This window comes from Papio anubis, chromosome 1, assembly GCF_008728515.1.
Source record: "Papio anubis isolate 15944 chromosome 1, Panubis1.0, whole genome shotgun sequence".
Lineage (NCBI taxonomy): Eukaryota > Metazoa > Chordata > Mammalia > Primates > Cercopithecidae > Papio > Papio anubis.
This window is the reverse complement of record NC_044976.1, coordinates 181,120,845-181,135,954: the sequence shown is the minus strand read 5'-3', so window position 1 is coordinate 181,135,954 and position 15,110 is coordinate 181,120,845. Positions and strand designations below refer to the sequence as shown.

Genomic DNA, 15,110 nt, shown 5'->3' with positions numbered 1-15,110 from the left:
ACTTAAAGTATAATAATAATAAATTTAAAAAATAAATAAATAAATAAATAAATAAATACAATTTAAAAAATAAATTAAAAAAATAAATAAATAAATAAATAATTTGGCATAGCTAGGATTTGAAATCTGGTCTGTAGTACTTGATTCCAAAGCAAAGGCTTTCTCTACCCTGTTATTTTAAAATTATTAAATCTTCTATATACTGCAGAGAATGCAAAGATAAGCAATAAATGGTTATTTAATTAAGTATATAAATTAGTATACAGGCCGGGCACGGTGGCTCACACCTGTAATCCCAGCACTTTGGGAGGCCGAAGAGGGCCGATCACCTGAGGTCAGGAGTTCAAGACCACCCTGGCCGACATGATGAAACCCCATCTCTACTAAAAATACAAAAAATTAGCCGGGTGTGGTGTCATGCACCTGTAATTCCAGCCACTCGGGAGGCTGAGGCAGGAGAATCATTTGAATGCGGGAGGCGGAGGTTGCAGTGAGCCAAGATCACACCACTGCACTCCAGTCTGAGCGATAGAGCAAGACTCCATCTCAAAACAAAACAAAACAAAACAAAACTTGTATATAATTAAATTCCAAATGAGCAGTACTGTCAATAAATTTTATAGTTATTTGGAAAATCATTAGGCCAAATGGAAATGTTTCTCATACAGTGGGCTCAAAACCAAATACGTTGATTCAGTGAATTTATGAACAGGTAAGGATCTGGCTCTTAAATAGTAAGTAGAATTTGAATTAGTGGAGAGAAAGAACAAGGCCGTTTTAAGTACAGGGAACAACATAAGGAAATGTGAAAAGCAAACTTATTAAAAGGATAGTAAAATTCATCAAGAGTCAAGAATTAATATTTTAGGGGTGCTGCGAGATAAGTTTGGGAAAAGTGAGTTGGTGATTATGAAGAATTTGAATCGCGAGGCTAAGGGATCTAAAGTATTTGAACATTATAATTACTGGTGAGCCATAGAATAATGATGACATTGAACATTTGTGTGGACATATGGGCAACAGAATGTAGTGCTTAGGAGTATGAGCTTTGGGCCGGGTGCAGTGGCTCACATCTGTAATCCCAGCACTTCGGGAGGATGAGGAGGGCAGATCACGAGGTCAGGAGATCGAGACCACGGTGAAACCCCGTCTCTACTAAAAATACAAAAAATTAGCCGGGTGCAGCTGCAGGCACCTGTAGTCCCAGCTAGTCGGGAGGCTGAGGCAGGAGAATGGCGTGAACCCGGGACGTGGAGCTTGCAGTGAGCTGAGATTGCACCACTGCACTCCAGCCTGGGCGGCAGAGCGAGACTCCATCTCAAAAAAAAAAAATGTATGAGCTTTGGAGCAAAACTGGATTCAAATCCTGGCTTAGCTCAGTAACTAAGCAAATGACTTAACCTCTCTGCGCTGTAGTTTCCTAATCAAATAGAGATCATGGTTTTTAACTCAAAGAGCCATTGTGATGGTTAAGTGAATTACCAATTATTCTATGTAAAAATACTGAGAACAGTGCTTAGCACATAGTAAGCATTCCATAAATATTAACTATTGTCATTTATATGACATTTAAATTTTCACACTACTTTCATGTGTACTGTTCCTTTTCATTTTCATGGCTACTCTGTGAGGTAGGTATTACTATATCCAGTTTAATAATGGAGTAAATGAAGCCAAAGAGGTTTTGTCATGCCAGATCCTCAGCTGACAGAACCGATCACATGATTTTAAGCCATTTCACCATGATTCTCTATAATCTAAAAAACTAATGGAACAGTGGGATGACATGCTGAAAGTCAAATTTTAGGGAAATTACTCTAGTGACAGTCTGCGGAGTCAAATAAAGACGAGAAAGAACCCACAGGCAACTTTATAAGGCTCTTAAAATAATCTAGGTTTGGCCAGGTACAGTGGTTCATGCCTGTAATCCCAACACTTTGGGAGGCCGAGGTGGGTGAATCACAAGATCAGGAGATCGAGACCATCCTGGCCAACGTGGTGAAATCCTGTCTCTACTAAAAATACAAAAATTACCTGGGCATGGTGGCACGTGCCTGTAATCCCTGCTACTAGGGAGACTGAGGCAGGAGACTCGCCTGAACCAGGGAGTCGAGGTTGCAGTGAGCCGAGATCGCGCCACTGCACTCCAGCCTGGTGACAGAGTAAGACTCTGTCTCAAAAAATAAATAGATAGATAGATAGATAGATAGATAGATAGGTAGGTTTAGGTTTCATTTATGAAAAATTTCTATGCCAGGACTATATCATTGAGAATGAAGACAAAGGATTTTTAATTCATGGGATGTTATGAATTTTATAACTAACCAATATATTAATATTCTTTCAGCTGTATTTAAACTTGAAACAGATAGAAGTATATGGCCCTTGATAAGAATATATCGGGGTGGCTTTCTTCTGATTGAATTCCTTTTTCTACTGGGCATCAACACGTATGGTTGGAGACAGGCTGGAGTAAACCATGTACTCATCTTTGAACTCAATCCAAGAAGCAATTTGTCTCATCAACATCTCTTTGAGGTAATCAAAGCAAGACATAACACCTCATGAATATAGTTTGCATTCGCTATATAGCTATCTGGTTTAGTGGGTACTTAAATCCATCTGCTACTTGAAGAGAATTGTTGACTTAATAACAAATCATGTTTCTTTTGTTTTATTAAAGATATTTTAAGTAATGATAAAAGTAAAAATAACGATTTTCTGTATCTTTCTGTCTTCCCCATCCTTTACTAGATTGCTGGATTCCTTGGGATATTGTGGTGCCTGAGCCTTCTGGCATGCTTCTTTGCTCCAATTAGTGTCATCCCCACATATGTGTATCCACTTGCCCTTTATGGATTTATGGTTTTCTTCCTTATCAACCCCACCAAAACTTTCTACTATAAATCCCGGTTTTGGCTGCTTAAACTGCTGGTAAGTCCAGAAACTTGTGTACCACTTTTAGAGGGGTATATTGGTTATTGACTTCCTCTAAGATAAAAACCGAGGCTGCTAGGTTGTACAGCTGCAAAGGCCATGGTTCACATTATAGTTTATGTGAATGGTGACCCAGCTCCAGGGCAAAGAATATAGTGTAACTAATAGCCCTGAAGTTGTGCAACTTGGAGGCCCTGGAAAAAAGCACTCATGTATATTTTCCTCCTAAGATCGAGTATCAAGTGGCCAAATATTGAGATGATTTTGTAAATTATAAACATTTTTTACTCATTTAACTAGCTGAGATAAGATGTAGAACTCTGTAAGTTTCCTTCCCCCAAAAAAATTTGGTAAAAGAATTATTTTCCTATTAAGTTGACATGATTATCAACCGAACATTTTATTTTAGGAAAGATTTGTTCTCTAAAAGCAGTAGGAATATCTTACCAGATTACCAAATTTAATTTGAAAAATTGACTTTGGGCCGGGCGTGGTGGCTCATGCCTGTAATCCCAGCACTTTGGGAAGCCAAGGCTGGTGGATCATCTGAGGTCAGGAGTTTGAGACCAGCCTGACCAACATGGTGAAACCCTGTCTCTACTGAAAATATCAAATTAGCTGGGGGTGGTGCACATGCCTGTAATCCTAGCTACTTGGGAGGCTGAGGCAGGGGAATCGCTAGAACCCCAGAGGTGGAAGTTGCAGTGAGCCACGATTGTGCCATTGTACTCCAACCTGGGCAACAAGAGCAAAACTCCATCTCAAAGATAAGAAAAAGAAAAATTGACTTTGATTCTTGTTTATAATAAGTTCTTTTTTTTCTTCCACTTTACCTGTTTCTTAATGATCTCAAAATCATTTAGCTTCAGCAGTGATATAAAATTTCCTGCAAAACTGTAAAACTTTCCCCTGTAAAGATAACTCTGGAAGGGGATTTCTGTTTACTTGTAAATTGAGCCAGCTCTTTTTGAAAATCATTTGAGGCCAGGCGCGGTCGCTCACGCCTGTAATCCCAATACTCAGGAGGCTGAGGTGGGTGGATCCATTGAGTCCAGGAGTTTCAGACCAGCCTGGGCAACATGGTGTAAACCCTGTCTACAAAAATTTAAAAATTAGCTGGGTGTGATGGTGCACACCTGTAGTCCCAGCTACTCGCGGCGCTCAGGTGAGAGGATTGCTTGAGCCAGGAACATCAAGGCTGCAGTGAACCACGTTAGTGCGCTCCCAGCCCAGGCAACAGACTGAGACCCTGTCTCTAAAGAAGAAAAAAGGAAAGATACAAAGAAAGTACATCAATTGAGAAAACTTTCATATAATTATTTCTTAGATTATGAATTACAGCTAACAATAAAGATTAGTGATTAAATTGACCAATCACTATAAAAACTTTAAGAATTACTGTATTTTCTCCCCTCTTTCTTACTTTATAAGTATACCTCCTTGAAAACTGTAGTTCCTATTGTTTTTCTTTTGTATGCCTCTTAGGTTAGCAGAGATTTTTTTTTTGTTCTTAGCCAAACATAACAATTTTTCTTTTTAATCTGAAGACATAAAATATGGCCCTTTATTAAGAAAAACTGTAGAACCAGGTGCAGTGGCTCACGCCTGTAATCCCAGCACTTTGGGAGGCCAAGGTGGGTGGATCACCTGAAGTCAGGAGTTTAAGACCAACCTGGCTAACATGGCGAAATCCCATCTCTACTAAAAATACAAAAATTAGCCGGGTGAGGTGGCAGGTGCCTGTAATCCCAGCTACTTGGGAGGCTGAGGCAGGAGAATCGCTTGAACCCAGGAAGCGGAAGTTGCAATGAGCCAGGATGGTGCTGCTGCACTGCAGCCTAGGTGACAGAGTGAGACTCCTTCTCAAAAAAGAAGAAGAAGAAGAAAAAAGATAGGGTCTCCTTTGTTGCCCAGGCTTGTCTCAGACCTCGTGGCTTCAAGTGTTCCCCCCGCCTTGGCCTCCCAAAGTGCTGGGATTACAGGCATGAGCCACTGTGCCTGGCCATAAATTATTTTTAAATGAGACTTTGGAAGATTCGGAAAACTCAAGTTTTACTATGATTGCATAATTACAGTAACAGGATAATATAGTTATCTACATTGTGTGCTAAGTGAGCATTTCCCCAGTATATCCTTCTTTGTTTAAATAGCAAGCTGTGATTCATGCATGACCAGTTACTCTTGTTAGCAGAATGATTGCCCATTGAGTAGACATTTATCTGTGCATCTGCTATGTTTTTGTTAATAAATGAGGACTTGTTGATGGAATAGGTTGACAATGGTATAAGCAGTAATAGAATAATAAAATGTACTATCAAGTACAGTGAAATATAAAAGGAAGCATTGTGGTTTGTTGTTTTTGTAGTAACTTATAAATAGAACAATGTTACCATTTATAGATAATTTTAGTATTAATTGACTTGCTGACTTATTTTAATTTAAATCTCACTGGGAAAACTTACCCTTAGACTGATTCTTAGTGAATTAACAAAAATGTGTCCACTCTAGTTATGTTTTTCTGATACCACTTCATCCTAAAGTAAAAGTACATTTTTTTCTTTCTTTTTTTCTTTTCTTTTTTTTTTTTTTTTTTTTTTTTTTGGAGACAGGATCTGGCTCTATTGCCTAGACTGGAGTGCAGTGGCGTGTTCTCGGCTCATTGCAACCTCCACCTCCCAGATTCAAATGACCCTCCCACTTCAACCTCTCCAGTAGTTAGGACCACAGGTGTATGCCAATGTGCCTGGCCAATTTTTTGTATTTTTAGTAGAGACGGGGTTTTGCCATGGTGCCCAGGCTGGTCTCGAATTCCTGGGCTCAAGTCGCTTGCCTGCCTTGCCTCCCAAAGTGCTGGGATTGTAAGTGTGAGCCACCACGCTCAGGCTTTTCTTTAATTTTCAGTGAGAAAAGCACATGTCGTTTAGCCATAGTGGTAGGCGCTGGGTGCCATTTATATCCATATTTATATTGGAATCTATGGAATTGATATATGCTATGCTCCCAAAAACAAAGCTAAAAAAATTTTAAGAAATTGATTTTGATGTGAGTATTGTATGTCAAATTAGTACAGATTATTTACATCCATTAGGTTATACTTTCTTTCCTTAAATCTGTATTTACCTCAGTCAGAAATCTAATTGGGTAGCATAAACAGTGCCTCAGATTTTCTAAACAAAAATATCAAAGTATAACTCACTATATTAAAAGTAAGCTCATTAAAAATTTTAAATTATAGTCCTTTATTATATAATTTAGACATCAATTTTTACCAACAGTTTCATTAGTTGTATAGTAAAACTTTTACACATTTCTATTATAAGAATAGAGAGGTGTTCTCATTTAGTAACTACTTTATGTATTTTAATTTTTAAAATAACCCACAAGTTGGAACTGCTATTAATCCCCATTTTATAAATGAAGAAACCTACATTCAGAGAAGTTAATTAACTTGCCTAAGGTCACATAGCCGGTAAGTGATGAAGATGAGTTATGAATCCAGGCAGTCGGGCTTTATAATCTGTACTCTTAAACACTAACATTTAACACTTAGCCCTATTAGTCATTTATGTAAGATGTTTAACTTTGCTCCAGTAGATCAAACTAGTAGAATATAAAAATCAAATTTGAGGCCGGGCACGGTAGCTCATGCCTGTAATCCTAGCACTTTGGGAGGTGGAGGTGGGAGGATCGCTTAAGCCTAGGAGTTTGAGACCAGCCTGGGCAACATGGCAAAACCCTTTCTCTACAAAAAATGAAAAATCAGTGGTGCATGGTAGCACGCACCTGTAGCCCTGGTTACTTGGGAGGCTGAGGGAGGAGGATTGCTTGAGTCCAGCAGGTTGAGGTTGCAATGAGCTGAAATTGCACCACTGTACTCCATGAAAAGTAGAAATTAAAACTTCATCTTCTTAGCTATTTATCAGTATTAACTTAAAAGATGATGTTAACATGTTCTTTGTAATAACTTAATAGTGGCTTTTTTGTGTATGTGGTAAAATATCAGCTATCCAGAATTGCCTCTGGCTTCCATAATACTGTTACTCTAGGAATTGTCACTTTAATCAGAATTACAGGGTAGAAGTGGAAAAGTTAGAAGGTCTTATCCAGATTAAGAAGAGAAGGAGGGGCGAGTTACAGAATTCTCTCTCAGAAGGCGAAATCAGATAAATCTAGAATGAATTTGACTGTGTGTAAATGTCAGTGAGTAAATATGATCTGTTTATGTTCTTCCTCTCACCCTGCCTCTGACAGAGTGACTACTTATTTTCTCTGTATTTCCAGGGTATTTTGTGTGTATCTCTGTAATATAGTGCTATAATTATACCTTTATGTATTTATTTACCCAACTAGACTGTGGATCATTAAGACCTTTAAGCCTCAGTGCCTGATATATAATAAATACTTGATAAGTCTTTGTTAAATACATGAATGGCTGTAATTGTGTTCTTTCCTTCATTGGTTATATTATACTAACATTTACTACTCCCTTCTTTCTTCCTTTTTTTCGTTTTCTCTTTTTGTAAATTTTCCCTTCTTCCCAGTTATTATTATTATTTTTTTTAATTTTCACATCACTCCTATCCTTTTCCAGTCCCATCCCACCATCCCTTTGTTCCTTATTTAATGCATTATCTTTCTCTTCTGCTCTTATGGAGATTTTCTGAATTAGCCACGTTTTGAGGATAGGGTTGGCAGAGTGTGAGAGTAATGATAGTCTGTCTCATGTCAGTTATAAAGAAATTGTCCTAGGCTACCAGTTTCATAATAGTTCATGATTAGAGATGGATTTAGACTTCTGATCCTTTGGTGTTATATCCTAAATTCTATATTTCCGTCACTTGGAATCCTTTAAGTCCATTCTGCACCCTGGAATTTCTTAAAATATTACAAAAACTGATGCCAGAATTTCTTCGTGCATAGATGACTACCATCCTACACTCCCCCACTTCCCCACAAAAAGTTTGCTTTATCGGGAGCTTATGGCTGCAAATGTATAGATTGTCTCTCTGGTTTGTTGAACTCATAGAAAGAGTATGATAATGATTAAGAGACTGAGCCATGGAATGAAAATATATCAGCACTAGAAAATAATGTCTCAAAGCCTGTATGATGTCCCACAGACACCTGGTCTAGCTTCCAAAGCTCCACGAAAGTACCTGTCATAGGCGGTTGACACCCAGGATTGAGTCATAATATGACCATCTCCCTGAAATAATAAAGATACCTATTTAGAGAAAGAGTGGAAAGATCCAGATAAGTCTGAAAAGATAGTTATAGACTCTCAAGTTGAATATGTCTATGAAATGAATATAACTAGATCTCCAGAGAGTTAGAGATTAGATTCATTTTCTCAAAACTTCTACTTACTCAGAATTTCTTTTTTCAGGAGTCACATTTCCTCCTGTATAAGATAAAAAGGGGTCCTTTAGGATGAGGATTAAGGCTTGCTTCATCCCATCTTCACTTCACACATCGCTTATCAAGACAGTCTGCACAATTTGAGCCTATTTCTGGTAATTGCATTGGTACCTACTTCCCTTCTCTGCAATGCCAAGATTTCCCTTTGTAGTGATAAACAGGCTTCCACAGAATAGGTTAGGAAGAGTCTGTGTCGGTCTTCTGTAAAATGGGGATATGAATAGTTCCTAGCTCATGGAATTGTTGTGAAGATTGAGTTAATGCCTGCATAAGCCTTGAAGAGAATATACTGCATGAGTTACTGCCCAGTACATTTAATACATTTATCATGTGTTCAGAACAGTGGGAAGAGGGCTGATTTCTGTGGTGTAATTTCAAGATGAACACAGTCATTACCATGTCATTAGTGAAAAGAAAGTGACTTTGGTTAGAGAATGAAGCATGCCTCAGATGGAGTACCATCCTTTCCTACTTAATCCTTTGTAAGCAAAAAAGAGCTTTGTATTCAGTTAGGTAAGATGGAGAACAGTCTAGAAATTATAGCACTTGCCTCTCCAGCAAAACTTCCTAACTTTAGAGCCTCTCAGTGCTTCTATCTTTTGCTGCTCTCTGCTTTCAAATTCAACTCTCCACCTTTTTGCTTTCTATTTTCTTTCTTTCTTTTTTTTTTTTTTTAGATAACATGGGTGAATTTCTTTTTTTTTTTTTTAATACTTTGAGTTCTGGGGTACATGTGCAGAACGTGCAGGTTTGTTACATAGGAGTACATGTGCCATGGTGGTTGGCTGCACCCTTCATCTACATTAGGTATTTCTCCTAATGTTATCCCTCCCCACTTCCCTGGCCCCCCACCCAACGACAAGTGTGTAGTGTTCCCCTCCCTGTGTCCGATGTTCCTCTCCCTGTGTCCATGTGTCCTCATTGCTCAGCTCCCACTTACAAATGAGAACATTCGGTGTTTGGTTTTCTGTGCATGTGTTAGTTTGCTGAGAATGATGCTTTCTAGCTTCATCCATGTCCCTGCAAAGGACATGAACGCATCCTTTTTTGTGGCTGCATGGTATTCCATGGTGTATATGTGCCATATTTCCTTTATCCAGTCTATCATTGATGGGCATTTGGGTTGGTTCCAAATCTTTGCTATTGTGAACAGTGCCACAGTAAACATACATGTGCATGTGTCTTTATAGTAGCATGATTTATAATCCTTTGGGTATATACCCAGTAATGGAATTGCTGGGTCAAATGGTATTTCTAGTTCTAGATCCTTGAGGAATTGCCACACTGTCTTCCACAATGGTTGAACTAATTTACATTCCCACCAACAGTGCAAAAGCATTCCTGTTTCTCCACATCCTCTCCAGCATCTGTTGTTTCCTGACTTTTTAATGATTGCCATTCTAACTGGCATGAGATGGTATCTCATTGTGGTTTTGATTTGCATTTCACTAATGACCAGTGATGATGAGCATTCTTTCAAATGTTTGTTGGCTGCATAAATGTCTTCATTTGAGAAGTGTCTGGTCATATCCTTTGCCCACTTTTTGATGGGGTTGTTTTTTTTCTTGTAAATTTGTTTGGGTTCTTTGTAGATTCTGGATATTAGCCCTTCATCAGATGGATAGATGGCAAAAATTTTCTCCCATTCTGTAGGTTGCCTGTTCACTCTGATGATAGCTTCTTTTGCTGTGCAGAAGCTCTTTGGTTTAATTAGATCCCATTTGTCAATTTTGATTTTTGTTGCCATTGCTTTTGCTGTTTTAGTCATGAAGTCTCTGCCCATGCCTATGTCTTGAATGGTATTGCCTAGATTTTCTTCTAGGGTTTTTATGGTTTTAGGTCTTATGTTTAAATCTTTAATCCATCTTGAGTTAATTTTTGTATAAGGTGTAAGGAAGAGATCCAGTTTCACCTTTCTGCATATGGCTACCCAGTTTTTCCAACACCATTTATTAAATAGGGAATCCTTTCCCCATTGCCTATTTTTGTCAGGTTTGTCAAAGATCAGATGGTTGTAGATGGTATGGTGTTATTTCTGATGCCTCTGTTCTGTTCCATTGGTCTATATATCTGTTTTGGTACCAGTACCATGCTGTTTTGGTTACTGTAGTCTTGTAGTATAGTTTGAAGTCAGGTAGCATGATGCTTCTAGCTTTGTTCATTTTGCTTAGGATTGTCTTGGCTATGCCGGCTCTTTTTTGGTTCCATATGAAGTTTGAAGTAGTTTTTTCTGATTCTGTAAAGAAAGTCAATGGTAGTTTGATGGGGATAGCATTGAATCTATAAATTACTTTGGGCAGTATGGCCATTTTCACGATATGGATTCTTCCTATCCATGAGCATGAGTGTTTTTCCACTTGTTTGTGTCCTCTCTTATTTCCTTGAGCAGTGGTTTGTAGTTCTCCTTGAAGAGGTCCTTCACATCCCTTGTAAGTTGCATTCCTAGGTATTTTATTCTCTTTGTAGCAATTGTGAATGGGAGTTCACTCATGATTTGGCTCTCTGTTTGTCTGTTACTGGAAGCACTAAACATGGAAAGGAACAACCAGTACCAGCCACTGCAAAAACATACCAAAATGTAAAGACCATTGACATTATGAAGAAACTGCATCAACTAATGGGCAAAATAACTAGCTAGCCTCATAATGACAGGATCAAATTCACATATAACAATATTAACCTTAAATGTAAATGGGCTAAATGCCCCAATTAGAAGACACAGACTGACAAATTGGATAGAGTCAAGACCCATCAGTGTGCTGTATTCAAGAGACCCATCTCACATGCAAAGACACACATAGGCTCAAAATAAAGGGCCGGAGGAAGATTTACCAAGCAAATGTAAAGCAAGAAAAAAAACGAAAAACAAAAAAACAGGGGTTGCAATCCTAATCTCTGATAAAACAGACTTTAAACCAATAAAGATCAAGAGAGACAAGGGCATTACATAATTGTAAAGGGGTGAATTTATTTCTTAAGATTTGAGTGCAAACTTAAGAACAAAGCTTTTATCAAGAATAAACACAAAAGCTAAACAATTCTTCAGTTGTGCATTTTAACAGAAAGTACAAATATGAATGCATTATAATTTATAACTGCATTTAAAAAATTAAAATATTTCTCTCCAAATCCAAAACAGTACACGGTCTTTAATCTGTTCTCATCTTGTTTAGATGAATTAGAAACATTTGTCATATGCTATCAGGAAAATATAGACAAGAATTACTAATCAGTTCTTTATGATCAAAGAAACATTATTCTCCTTAACTGTGACTTTTTGAATCACTTATCTGTATTTCAGTTCTGAAATACCACACAATTATACCTCCACTCTAGAGAAAAAAAGAATGAATACAAATATCAAGGAGATAGGAACATTCATTGAATTAAAGCAAAAGTCACAAGTGTTTGACTTAGAAATGTACATATTATAATAATTTTTTATTTGTTTTTGTTTTGTTTTGTTTTGTTTTTTTGAGACAGAGCCTCATTCTGTCGCCAGGCTGGAGTGCAGTGGCGTGATCTCAGCTCACTGCAATTTCTGCCTCCTGGGTTCAAGCAATTCTCTTGCCTCAGTCTCCTGAGTACCTGGGACTACAGGTGGCCACCACCATGCCCAGCTAATTTTTTGTATTTTAATAGAGATGGGGTTTCACTATGTTGGCCAGGCTGGTCTCAAACTCTTGACCTCGTGATCCACCCACCTTAGCCTCCCAAAGTGCTGAGATTACAGACGTGAGCCACCACACCCAGCCCTGTAATAATTTTTTTTTTTTTTTTTTTTTTGAGATGAAGTCTTGCTCTGTTACCCAGGCTGGAGTGCAGTGGCATGATCTCGGCTCACTGGAAGCTCTGCCTCCCAGGTTCACGCCATTCTCCTGCCTCAGCCTCCCAAGTAGCTGGGACTACAGGTGTCCGCCACCATGCCTGGCTAACTTTTTTGTATTTTTTAGTAGAAATAGGGTTTCACCATGTTAGCTAGGATGGTCTCGATCTCCTGACCTCGTGATCCGCCCATCTTGGCTTCCAAAGTGCTGGGATTACAGGCGTGAGCCACCGTGCCCGGCCAATAAATTTTTAAAGTACAACTTTAGTTGATGGCTGACATGTATGTAAAAATTGTGAACAATTTAAACGGGTATAAAAATGTGAGATCAAAATCTTTAGGCCCAAATACTTGAAAAGTCACTAGGAATATGGAAAGATTTGTTTATATAGATTTTTAGATGAAAAATCAGGGGGTAATGGCATCTCCCTGATCCCTTAACAATATTTGGATTTTTGCAAAGAATTAGCAGCACCCATACTTTCTGTTTTCTAACTATAGTTATTCCTGCTTTTTTTCCTCCTTTACTTCCTTTCTTAGTTATCCATTCAACTGATTCCCTTCACTGCTAATTCTCAACCACTATAACCACTGTTGCCAGGTCTCTGTATTTATGATTGGTTCTTTGGTTTCCATTTTATCAACTAAAGTAATCATGCTGAATGGTCAGACATGAAATGGAGACATTTAATATGACTTTTCTTGTTTCTATGTTTTCTGATTTTTTTTTCTTTCTCTCAGTTTCGAGTATTTACAGCCCCCTTCCATAAAGTAGGCTTTGCTGATTTCTGGCTGGCCGATCAGCTGAACAGCCTGTCAGTGATACTGATGGACCTGGAATATATGATCTGCTTCTACAGTTTGGAGCTCAAATGGGATGAAAGTGAGGGCCTGTTGCCAAATAATTCAGAAGGTAGGATATGAATTTGCCTCTGTACTACTAAATCTCTGGTATAAACCAAGAAATATTGGGAAGGATAAATGAGAAAGTTAAGGTCATGATGAAAACTTACCCAATAATATTACAAACTTAATTAAATGTACTTGGCATTCTGTTAGCAGTCTCTTTATCTCATATAATTTGGCTTTTAAATTATGCATTAGGATTTCGTCTGTCCATTTGCCAAGAGATTTACAACTTACACTTAAAGAATTCTAAAACTTTTTCTAGCACATTGGTAGTTATATTGCAAATACTTTCATGCCAACAATTTGTTGTCACACTGTTGCTGTGTAATGTAACCCAGATACCAGTGATCAAAAATACTGATTATTTAGAAATAGATCAAGTGCTTTGAGAGTAATTACAGATTGCTTTTTAATTCTTACTTGGGGTGTTATTTTTCTTCTGGCTCTTCCCGCCCCCCCCCCCCCCGCCACCTTAGTTTATTCCAGCAGTTCAAGTTATTAAGAAATTTTGCCTTCATGACAAAGATCTAATTTAGATAGATTATGTAACATGTGACTAACGAAAGTTAATGATGAAGCCGATGCTGACACATTTTTATTGATTGCCAGTGGATCACAATTCTGTTGTAAGTTGATCACACTCAATTCTGAATTTCAGAATTCAAGGAAAAATTGATTTACCAACTCTATTCTTATTTAAACACACAGTTTGTTCTTGGTTTAAAAAAAGAGGGGAGGTGGGTGAACAAGAGCATTTGCTCTTGGGTGTCTTGTGTTGTGGTGGTTTGGAATTCACAAAATTGTATAGAATCACTGGTGATACTTGTAGGCTTTCCAGATGTTTCAAATTACAGAGCAAACCTGTTTTTTCCTCCTACTGTATACTCATCTTCTAATTTTCTTACAGTTTTATCACACTCCAAAGAAAGTGATTCCTGGACAGATATCCATAAATCTGAGAGAGCAGATTTCCCTACTAGTTCCCCCACAACATATTTTACCTTCTCTCCTTGACTTATCTATCACTAAAAAGCTTGAGAATAGACTGGGCACGATGGCTAACACCTGTAATCCTAGCACTGTGGAAGTCTGAGGTGGGCAGATCACTTGAGGTCAGAAGTTGGAGACCAGCCTTGGCAACATGGCAAAACCCCATGTCTACTAAAAATACAAAATTAGCTGAGTGTGGTGGTGTGCACCTGTAATCCCAGCTACTCAGAAGAGTGAGGCAAGAGAATCACGAACCGGGAGGCAGAGGTTGCAGTGAGCTGAGATTGTGCCACTGTACTCCAGCCTGGACCACAGAGAGAGACTCAGTCTCAAAAAAAATAAAAAGCTTGAGAATATGATAGTTGCAAAGAAGAAAGTGATTCTGAAGCCCAGGTTTCTTGCTTTTTCAGACTTGGTAGTGGCTACGCTATATGACTAAATGATGTGAACAAGTTATTTTTTACAATTGTAATTTTTCTTCTTTGAAATCTTCACAGAATCAGGAATTTGCCACAAATATACATATGGTGTGCGGGCCATTGTTCAGTGCATTCCTGCTTGGCTTCGCTTCATCCAGTGCCTGCGCCGATATCGAGACACAAAAAGGGCCTTTCCTCATTTAGTTAATGCTGGCAAATACTCCACAACTTTCTTCATGGTGACGTTTGCAGCCCTTTACAGCACTCACAAAGGTATTCTGTGATTGACTATGAAGAGATTTTTTTTAAACCTGGATTTTTACTACCTGAATCTATTTCTTACTCTGGCTACTTTTCCATTTGTCATGCTCTTTTTTTTCACTGAAATTTCAGTTCCTTCAGTTATACCAGTTTGTTCTTGAATGCTTTTAGTCTCATTCCAGTATCTACTGATAAAAGTACCACTGAAAAGAAGCACAGTCACCCAGAATAAGAATTTGTGATAATGTTTAAAATTCTGAATTATGTTTAATGGGTTCAATCTATGGATATCTTGGGTTTCCATTTGTTTTTAGACTTCCTTGTTCATTAATGAGGTTGGGAAATGGCTT

At 38.1% G+C, this 15,110-nt stretch overlaps 1 protein-coding gene across 2 annotated transcripts in view; it reads left to right on the top strand.

The window, feature by feature from the left end:
* Positions 1-15,110, top strand: part of XPR1 (xenotropic and polytropic retrovirus receptor 1) — a 265,026-nt gene that overhangs the window by 202,698 nt on the left and 47,218 nt on the right. The window contains exons 8-11 of one of the 2 annotated variants that reach the window (XM_031658032.1): positions 2,348-2,538; positions 2,755-2,934; positions 12,923-13,094; positions 14,578-14,772. In XM_031658032.1, coding sequence (XP_031513892.1) covers positions 2,348-2,538; positions 2,755-2,934; positions 12,923-13,094; positions 14,578-14,772 — 738 coding nt within the window. The remainder of the gene's footprint in view (positions 1-2,347; positions 2,539-2,754; positions 2,935-12,922; positions 13,095-14,577; positions 14,773-15,110) is intronic. The other variant, XM_031658034.1, reaches the window with a different exon arrangement.